This window comes from Procambarus clarkii, chromosome 44 (assembly GCF_040958095.1).
Source record: "Procambarus clarkii isolate CNS0578487 chromosome 44, FALCON_Pclarkii_2.0, whole genome shotgun sequence".
NCBI classification, from domain to species: Eukaryota; Metazoa; Arthropoda; class Malacostraca; order Decapoda; family Cambaridae; genus Procambarus; species Procambarus clarkii.
The window spans coordinates 22982901-22993889 of record NC_091193.1 but is presented as its reverse complement, the minus strand read 5'-3'; the positions used below and the strand labels follow the sequence as shown (position 1 = coordinate 22993889).

General features: G+C 44.4%; 1 protein-coding gene across 1 annotated transcript in view; it reads left to right on the top strand.

Annotated features, from left to right (window-relative positions):
- The first annotated feature begins 447 nt into the window (after positions 1–447).
- The window catches only part of LOC123745393 (uncharacterized), an 87243-nt gene continuing 76701 nt past the window's right edge, over positions 448–10989 (top strand). Inside the window, exon 1 of the mRNA XM_045725905.2 lies at positions 448–605. Coding sequence (XP_045581861.1) covers positions 558–605 — 48 coding nt within the window. The 5' untranslated portion in view covers positions 448–557. The remainder of the gene's footprint in view (positions 606–10989) is intronic.

Below are 10989 nucleotides of genomic sequence, written 5' to 3'. Positions count from 1 at the left end.
TCAATATAGAGAAGCCGCGAGAGAATATTGGTCAGCCCCACATCACGTGTTGCTGCTGCCGGCGCAGTTGCCAGTACACTCACACAGTTTGAAGCTCCAGCTCTCTTGTGATACATGTTTATCGAATAACGCAAACGCTTACTGGGATATTTATAAAGTACTGAAATGTTATTAAGATAATATAGTTATATGACAGTGGAAATTAAGGTATTGCCGTTTATTATTCGTACGTCCGGCAGTGGGTATAGAGATTATTGCCTGAGCCCTTATAGTGGCAAATTTAAGTGTATTATACATTATTTTTTGCAAAGTATGCCTTTCGGATACAGTAATTATATTTGGTGAGACTTGGAGGATTTGCAACTAAAATATAGCATGTTAGAATAAAATGTGGAGAATAGGGTTTATGGTGTACGATAACAAGACCAGTGGAGGCGACACCCAGAGCACGCGTGTAGCAGTTCGGGTGTCGCCCACCCCAGACCAGGACGGTGTGTGTCTGCGCTCCTTGTTCCCGTCACCCGACTCGCTTCATCACTTGTCAAAACAACAGGATTATGGCTGCGACTAACGTTCTATCGACGCTCCGCCGAAGTACTCCATCGGTGAGTATGTCATTGTGACCAGCATGAGGTAGTTGAGTCAGGCTGTCTCCATGCTAAGTGGTGTAGAAAATTTTAACCTCAAAGATCAGGAGAGCAAACATGACGTCACTGGTGTTTACAAGACGACCCGCTGGTCAGCTGACTCTTCCGACACCCGCCAGGATCAACACTTCCCAGAAGATCATTACTAGTTTTCTCCGAGAATCAAAATTTCCAACATTAGCAAGACTTCCCGGAGGCGTGGCCAGGTGCCCCACTCCGTTGACACTTTGGCGGCGTGGCCAGGTGCCCCACTCTGTTAACACTTTGGCGGCGTGGCCAGGTGCCTCACACTGTTGACACTTTGGCGGCGTGGCCAGGTGCCCCACTCTGTTGACACTTTGGCGGCGTGGCCAGGTGCCTCACACTGTTGACACTTTGGCGGCGTGGCCAGGTGCCCCACTCTGTTAACACTTTGGCGGCGTGGCCAGGTGCCTCACACTGTTGACACTTTGGCGGCGTGGCCAGGTGCCCCACTCTGTTGACACTTTGGCGGCGTGGCCAGGTGCCTCACACTGTTGACACTTTGGCGGCGTGGCCAGCTGGCCCACACTGTTGACACTTTGGCGGCGTGGCCAGCTGGCCCACACTGTTGACACTTTGGCGGCGTGGCCAGGTGCCTCACTCTGTTGACACTTTGGCGGCGTGGCCAGGTGCCTCACTCTGTTGACACTGGTAGTGTGGCCAGCTGGCCCACTCTGTTGACACTTTGTGGCGGCGTGGCCAGGTGCCTCACTCTGTTGACACTGGTAGTGTGGCCAGCTGGCCCACTCTGTTGACACTTTGTGGCGGCGTGGCCAGGTGCCTCACACTGTTGACACTGGTAGTGTGGCCAGCTGGCCCACTCTGTTGACACTTTGTGGCGGCGTGGCCAGGTGCCTCACTCTGTTGACACTGGTAGTGTGGCCAGCTGGCCCACTCTGTTGACACTTTGTGGCGGCGTGGCCAGGTTCCCCACTCTGTTGACACTGTGGTGGTGTTGCCAGCTGCCCCACACTGTTGGCAGCACTGGTAGTGTGGCCAGCTGGCCCACTCTGTTGACACTTTGTGGCGGCGTGGCCAAGTGCCTCACACTGTTGACACTGGTAGTGTGGCCAGCTGGCCCACTCTGTTGACACTTTGTGGCGGCGTGGCCAAGTGCCTCACACTGTTGACACTGGTAGTGTGGCCAGCTGGCCCACTCTGTTGACACTTTGTGGCGGCGTGGCCAAGTGCCTCACACTGTTGACACTGGTAGTGTGGCCAGCTGGCCCACTCTGTTGACACTTTGTGGCGGCGTGGCCAGGTTCCCCACTCTGTTGACACTGTGGTGGTGTGGCCAGCTCCCCCACACTGTTGGCAGCACTGGTAGTGTGGCTGGCCTCCCAGCACTCACACCGTGGTGGTGTGGTCCCAGAGTCGATAGAATCGGAAGAAGCTATTATTTTTTAATGCGAAATATAGCATTTAAAAATTCATTCATTTTGATTGACTAGCTGAGGTGTACGGCGGTCGTCCAGTGAAGAACAGGACCCGCATTTTCACTTTACTAAATCTTAATCATTGTAAAAGTAATGTCTTCTCTAGATGACTGACTCTCGAAGGAGATTACCTAGAATCAGAATATTGATCTCTAGCGGTGTATATCCGTCTTGGTTATCTTGAGATGATTTCGGGGCTTAGCGTCCCCGCGGCCCGGTCCTCGACCAGGTCTCCTTTTTTGTTACACATCCCCAGGAAGCAGCCCGTAGCAGCTGTCTAACTCCCAAGTACCTATTTACTCCTAAGTAACAGGGGCGTCAGGGTGAAAGAAACTTTTTGCCCATTTGTCTCCACCTCCACCGGGGAATCGAACCCCTAATCTCAGGACTACGAATCCGAAGCACTGTCGACCCAGCTGTCAGGCGCCTATAAACACGTTTTAGTAAGTGGACATCTTCACTATTCATAATCACCATTGTACCATCCTTGCTACTGTTGCCAACCCTTCCGGGTGTCCCTAAAATTAATCTCCCTACATTCCACACCTTCCTATCCTTTCCCATTCGTACTCTCTCGCTCTCTCCCTTTTTTTCTCTTCTACTCCCTATCGTCCCTCTTACCTTCCCCCCTCCTCTCCTTCCTCTTCGCCGTCTTACCCCATCCCCCTCTTCCCTCCCTTTTCCCATATATATATAATATATATATATATATAATATATATTGTGACGGTAAAGCGTTGGTGTTCGGCTGTTTCAAAAGCTAGGGGCAGGGCCTCGTCACATTAGAGAAAAAAAAAGAGAAAAGCTGGAACTTTCGTCTGTGGTAAGGTAATGGGAAGACACACAAAACACAAGTAAATTTAACAATGAAATTTTTAATTACGTTAGAAAAACAAGACATGAATAAAATTAAGCATATAAAATATATTAGACAAGTCAACAAACAAAATAATATGAATAATCACTGGCAAATGAAAAGTTATGTTAAGACAAGTGAGTTACAGTGATAGCAAAATAAATATGAATGGAGCTGGAATATTGGCTTCGAGCTGCCACCTCCCTTAGTACACGAAAGCCAAGGCTTAGTCTACCAGCGAGAGATGTCAACTGCAAGGAGCACTGAGATATTCTGACAATACTGGGCCACTGCAGCCCAGACATCAACTTGTGGCAGAGGGCGGAGGGCAGGTGCGACGGGACACCAGCCAATCAGCGACAGGCAGGCAATGGACAAGCAGTTTGCCGGTTTACGGTGGCGGTAGGTAGCAGGTGTGCTGGATACGTTTTGCTCTCTGGGCAAAACGTTTTGGAGATACTTGCTGTACGTATCTTCTATATTATCTTTTGTTTTTACGTACTTTGTAGGGAAGAGCAGGCTCAATCTCTCTTGAAAGAGATTATCGTCACAACATATATATAATGTACTTAGTAGCCAGAACACAGTACTCGGCCTACTATGCAAGGCCCGATTTGCCTAATAAGCCAAGTTTTCTTGAATATATATATATATATTTCTAATTTTATTTCTTATGTCGATAACTTCACTGCGCCTCGAGTGTCACCCCCTGTGCATTGGCAGAGTAGGCCATGTTGGCCGTACCTGTCGGCCACCACCTCGCTGCAAATACACCTATATTTGTTGTTGATTGGGGCAGCAAGGCGGAGGGCCACAGCAATTCGGAGGGCGTGTGGTGTGAGACAGGTGCCAGTTGCCGACATTGGGGTTGCTAACAGGAAGTCCCATGCTTGTGAGGCTGCTACTGCTGTGAGGCGAGCAATGTTGTGTGGTGTTGTTGCAGCACCCAGCCACTCTGTAGCAGTTTGGTCTAAAATTCAGCTTGTTAGGCAAGTCTGGCAGTTAGGTACGACATTTATACATATTTCTATGTTATTGAAAGCGAAACACGGCAGGAATGGGAAAGTAAGTGTTTGCATAGTAAAGCCGACACGAAAGTCTGCGTGAATACACAAGAGGCATGAAATGTTAAGTAATCAATTACACGGAGACCTATAAGGAACTCGTAGTCTGAATTAAACACAAAGTATCAGGCTGATAATGGAGGTTTACAATGTGTGTAGAGCATAACAGGTAATTAACCTGTCACTCGAGATAAGGCACAACCATAGGATGCCGAACAAGAAATGGTTAATTGCCTAGTCAGATAAAGGAAGACAAATTCACTAAATGTGGAACTCTGGCTACAATTCAGCTAAGTTAATGAGTGTTCTTTCCGTCCTCGTGCACTAAGGTTGAGCAACTAAACAGTTCCTCCAAGGAGTGCCGGACCAACCGGGCTGTGGTGGGTATGTGGGCCTGCGGGCCGCTCCAAGCAACAGCCTGGTGGACCAAACTCTCACAAGTCGAGCCTGGCCTCGGGCCGGGCTTGGGGAGTAGAACAACTCTCAGAACCCCATCAACCAGGTAACAACCAGGTAACAAGACACACTCTGGGCGGAAACTGCCAAAACACGTCGGCTGCCGGTGGGGAAACATAACTTAATATTTTGGTCTAGAAATTTCGCGTCTTTGTGACGCCACGATTGTTATATATAAATTAATTGTATCGTTTTTGTGTAAATCATGAAAATGCGGGGAAGGAAACATTGGTAATAACTTCAAAATTCATTGGAAAACACATCTGCAATTATTTCAGACTTTATGAAAATTGCATTGGGGGGAGAGGGGATGGTTAGAGGCCTATATTATTTTAAGTGTGACACTGGAGCTGACCCCGACCGGTCTCTGTGCTTCCTGTACCCTAGACCATTCACCCTGCAAAGTTAGGTGAGGCTAGCCCCATGCATCTGGACTACAACCTTGGACACAGTGCAAACACAGACATTCTCCAATAGATATAGATAGTATTTATGAAGCTGGGACCCGATATGATAGTTGATGGTGTAGCCTATGATCTATCTCGTAAGGGAAACATTTGTAATGTATGCGTTTCGAATATGGAAAGCGAATGAAGATTTAGGCTTATCATGGGAAGCTTGGAGCGTTAAGTCACTTAATAAAATCGGTCATTGCTGAAAGCAGGGGTCCAAGAGCTGAAGACTCCATGTAGCCCTAATGATTAGCATGGGTATGTTATTTTCCTTTGTTGTTTAGTGTCCCTTCAAACCAGATACACGGGATTTTATATGAATAAATTTAGCTACATTGTGTAGCACAGAATGAGCTGTACTTTGGCAGTGTTCCCCAGGTTAGTGGAACTGGCCCGGGACACCAGTTGGCGCCATTCGATTACTCATCTGGGACGAAATACTAAATTGGAAGTGGATTAGAAACCACTTCTAATTTAGTGGAAGTGGCATTATAAAAAAATTAAATAAAAAAATAGCATACCCTATGTATATTGTTATTAATAATTATCATCATTAATGCTTTTTTCATGTCTCGCTTTTATCATCACATTCTCGGTCTGCTGTTCTCATTCTCACTTTTACTTTGCACACTCGCTTCTTGCGACCATTCCTCCTGTTTGTCCAAGCTTATCTGTAGCTTCCTGCCCTTGTTACATTAGGACTAGGCTTGGCTGTGGTGTATGTTTTGGCTTAAATGTCCTTCCTCTGCTTCAAACCTCACGCCTACCGTAATAAATAAATTACAGGATTCCCAAGACTCGTAACTCAGTTCCACATGTACATGTTTTTGAAGCTAATAATATAATTAAATATAATTTATATATTTTAATAATATAATATATTTTTATATATTTTAATAATATAATATATTTTTATATATTTTAATAATATAATATATTTTTATATATTTTAATTAATATAATTTGCTTCTGCAACATTCTCCTATGTATTCCATTTGTTACCCCTTACACACAGTTATACTGGACGTCTCTGTGGCTCATTACATCTAAATTTTCCAGCTATGTCCGCTACTTTCGTTATTCCCATTATGAATAGTGCTTTTATGCGGGCAGCAAGTCACAAAAACGTGGCTGAAAAGTAGACACCAAACCCACACATCTGAAAATAAAGTAGGTGATTTGTTATTATTATTATTGCCGACGGAGACGACTGACGACGTTACGGTCCGTCCCGGTCTTAATGATCCTGGACAGACCGAAATGTTGTGACTTCCTTCATTTTCAGATGTGAGAGTTGGGTGTCCAGGGCTTCCCTGTTCCCTTCATCCATGCGCGACTCCTGAAGCGCTTAACTTACGTAAATGGTCCTCCAGATTGTACAAGAAAACTTGAGGAAATTATGTTGACCAGGTGTTCCGAGTACACTAGTTATCTTGAGATGATTTCGGGGCTTTAGTGTCCCCGCGGCCCGGTCCTCGACCAGGCCTCCAACCTCCAGGAAGCAGCCCGTGACAGCTGACTAACACCCAGGTACCTATTTTACTGCTAGGTAACAGGGCCATAGGGTGAAAGAAACTCTGCCCATTGTTTCTCGCCGGCGCCCCAGTCACAGATCATCCCAGCCTTGCACTTGAGTTGGTGCCTTAGCAGCATAGTTTATTACCCTGTTGTACAGTTAGGCGTTATATGCATGTATAGAGAACCACGTGGACTGTTCTATATTGGTTGTTGCTTTGTCAGTGTAGGCGAGCAGAATATCAATGAGGTGTGTGTTTACATATTCAGATAAACAGCGTTTCGTTATTTTTGTGAATGATAGCAGATGAATGAAAGGCAAGTGTGCATTTATGTATATTGTCAATGGTAATGAGTGGAGTGGAGGAGGTTAAGTAAGCATGAAGTGATTGCTTGGTCATGATCACAACATACATTATGGAAGCAGTGGGAGAGTAACACACACAGGATGATAACACCTGTCACACCTCTCTCACATTACATACATGCATAAAATTATCTCTCGCTCTCTCTCGTCGTGTGTGTGTGTGTGTAATTACCTAAATATAGTTACAGGGGAGAGGTACGCATGTGGTGTCTCGTCTTCCCAGCACTCACGCACAGCTTTTGCCCCAAACGCTGTGCGTATTAGTCGCTTCAGGACTACTATATACTACCTCTAGTTTGAAATCCAACATTCGGCTTGTACTGTAACTCATTTTCTTTGAACTTTTATCTAAAAGTATTATTATTATTATCACTCATATAACGTTTTGAAACTACTGCCGGTTTTGGCCTCCACCCAGCCTGTCCTCCTAACGTTTCCCAACGTCAACGTTTCCTCAACGAAACTGTCCAGTTGTCAGTTTCCAACTGGACAGTCTACTGTCCAGAACTACCCCCTAGATTTCTGTTAGAGTGCTTTAAGTCCTTTCCACATAATTTGTAGGTTGTGTGTGGTCTATTTTTTCCTGTTCCATATTCCATAACATGACATTTTTTCACATTGAATTCCATTTGTCACATGGTGCTCCAAACACTTACTTTATCTAGCTCATTGTGAAGGGCATGGCAATCATCTAAGTTTCTTATCTTCTCTAGTAGCTTAGCATCATTAGCAAATATATTCACATAATTCTGTATTCCTTCTGGTAAATCATTTATGTAGACGATGTACATTACTGCCGCAAGAACTGATCTCTGTGATACTCCGCCAGTAACACTCCTCTAGTCAGATACATTGCCTCTGATTACTGCCCTCACCTGTCTGTCAATTAAAAAAATTTCATCCATGTTAGAAGTCTCCCTGTCACCCCTCCAGCGTGTTCCAGTTTCCAAAGCAACTTTTTGTGTGGGACTTTGTCAGAAGCCTTTTTTAGGTCTAGATATAATAAACCCAATCATCTCTTTCCTGTAGACTCTCTGTGGCTCTAAGTAGATTTGTTACACAGGAACTTTCTGTTGGAAAACCATACTGTGTTATTATGTCATTACTCTCCAGGTGTTGTACCCATTTGGTTTTAACTATTTTGTCTGATGTTTTGACTACCACGCATGTTAATGATTAATATCTATAATTTAGAGGGTCTTCTCTACTACCATTTTTGTCGATTGGAACCTATTTCTATTTCCATATATCTGTTAAGGTTCCTATGCACAAAGATGTTTGGAATATCAATTGAAGTGGAATGCTTAACTCATTTCCACATTCAGTCAGCACCCAAGGAGAAACTCCATCTGTTCCAACTGCTGTATTTCGTCCCAGGCCATTTAGTAATTTCCCCACTTCATTTCGAGACGCCTCTATGTACTCTATTGGGTTCTCTGAAAATGGCATTGTGGCTGGTTCTCTGAAAACCTCATTTGGTACACACACACATTGGAACTGTTCATTTAGTGTTTTGCACATTTCTTTTTCATTTTCTGTGAATATGTTCCCCCATTCTCAACTCTGGATTTTATTCTTTACATGAAGTTTGCTTTTAATGAATTTATAGAAATGTTTCTTTCTTATTTTTAGTGCTGGTACGTTTGAGGGCTGGTGGGCCTCTTCCTATATTGTACTAATTGTCTTCTCTTTTCCTCTCTGCATCTCTATTTTGGTATAAATTATTTTGTTTTCGTCGTATATTTCAAAGAATTTGTGTGTGTGTGCTCACCTATTTGTACTTGCCAATTTGTCTGCAGGATCAAGGTCTAATTCATGGATCCTTCTTTTCTAGCCGTTGGTTGTCTAATACAATGACTCCTGGCCTATTTCCCTATCATACCTGCTTTTAAAGTTATGAATGGAGTTTGCCTTTACAACCTGCTCCTTTAGGTCATGCCATTTACTCACTACCCTTACGCTAAAAGAAAACTTTCCAACATCTTTATGGCACATGCGAGTCTCAAGCTTCCATCCGTGGCCCCCTTGTTCTATTGGTATTCATTGTAAGCCTTTCCCGTCAATCCCTCGTAAGTATTTTATACGTCTGTATCATGTCTCCCCTTCCCCTCCTAACGTCGGCAGGTTTAATTTCTTCAGTTTCTCTTCGTACGTCATCTCTCGCAACTCTGGGACGAGTTTCGTTGCAATCTTATGCATCTTTTTGAGCTTGTGTTTTTTTTTAGATGGGAGCTCCACGGTAGGGCGGCATACTCTTCAGACCGGCCTCACATAGGTGATATACAGTGATCTAAAAGCCTCCTTATTCAAGTTTGTGAAGGATGTTGTGACTTGGTAGGCGGCTGACGTTATTTTAATTATTTGAGCCTCTGGAGTTAGGTTTGGTGTCATGTCCTCTCCCAGGTCTCTCTCTCTAATTGTAGGGAGATAGTTTCCCTTCGTGTATTAAGTCTTTCAGTCTCCAGGCTCCTGATCCTATATTCATCACCGTACACTTGCTGCTGTTGAACTCTTGGAGGGTTCATCACCATATTGTATGTTGTGTGTGTGTGTGTGTGTGTGTTTACGCGCGTGCGTGCGTGTATACAGCTTATCCAGTTGCTTAGAAGTGTTTGTATACCGGCACTGAGATTACTTTCTAATTTATTTTGTTGCATTTAAAGTGAAAATAGTTTGAAGCGTAAATCAGCACTGTCATTTAAGCGTTCGTTCGACTTATTTTTCCACTGTATTATTTCTACGAGTAAAGCGATGAGACCAAGATCGGTGTTTGAGTGACGCCATCTAATATGATCCAATACTTGAAGCCTAATGGTCAACCTTCGTCTGGTATTGTAAACATACAATGGTTCTCCAGGGAGTCGCGCAAGGTGGGCAACCTTGAAAGTATTGACCTTAAAAATGCCTCAAATTGTGACGAACATTTAATCAAGTGGGTGGCGAGAGTGCTGTTGCATAAATAAACTATAATCTATGAATAAGCCAGTTATAGCTCAAAGTTAGACGTGAAGATTGAATATGGGAAGCATAGGGAGGGAGGGAGGGAGGAGGGGGGGTGGTTGGTGGTTCGTGACGCAGCCGGGAGCCACGTTGTCTGTTCGTGACTAAGCTGCTGCAGCCGAGGAGGAAGTTGTAGAAATCAAGAATTGTACGTATATATATACAACAAATACCATTACCGGCCAAGGAAGTGAGTCAACCCCGTTACCGCACCGCTTCCTTCCTGAAGGACAGCTCAACACCATGCTGGGTGTGTCGGCACCATCCACCGTCTCATTAATTCCCTATTAATACCCACGATCTCACTGAAGACATTAGAACATAAGAATGAAGGTAACTGCAGAAGGCCTAGTGGCCCTTATGAGGCAGTTCCTATTTATATCCATTGAATCCTATTCATATGTCATTGTACCTCACTTCAATTGACCTCTTTCCTGCCTATATATCCAGTCTGCTGACTTGTAAATCCATCTTTCTGAAGATGTATTATTAAATAAGAAACTACTTAAGGATATTCCTGTTTCAATTCTTCCTCCGTGGTCTGACACTCACATTTTTCATCACTTGCTAACTTTCGTGATGTGTACACACACATTTACACACACACACATACACACACACACATACACACACACACACACACACATACACACACACACACACACACACATTTACACACACACACACATACACACACACACAGACTGTGTGTATGTGAATGTGTGTATGTGTATGTGAATACACAGAATATGGGCAGACTGCATATTTCTGGACTGCCAAAAAGCCTTTGATACAGTACCGCACATGAGACTGCTGTTCAAGCTCGAGAGGCAGGCGGGGGTGGGGGGAAAGGTCCTAGAATGGATAAGGAACTACCTAACAGGAAGGAGCCAAAGAGTTACGGTAAGGGGCGAGAAGTCGGACTGGCGAACAGTAACAAGTGGAGTACCACAAGGATCGGTGCTGGGACCAATTCTATTTCTTGTATATGTTAACGACATGTTTACAGGCGTAGAGTCCTACATGTCGATGTTTGCGGATGATGCAAAGTTGATGAGAAGAGTTGTGACAGATGAGGATTGCAGGATCCTCCAAGAGGACCTGAACAGATTGCAGAGATGGTCAGAGAAATGGCTACTAGAATTCAACACGAGCAAATGTAAAGTTATGGAAATG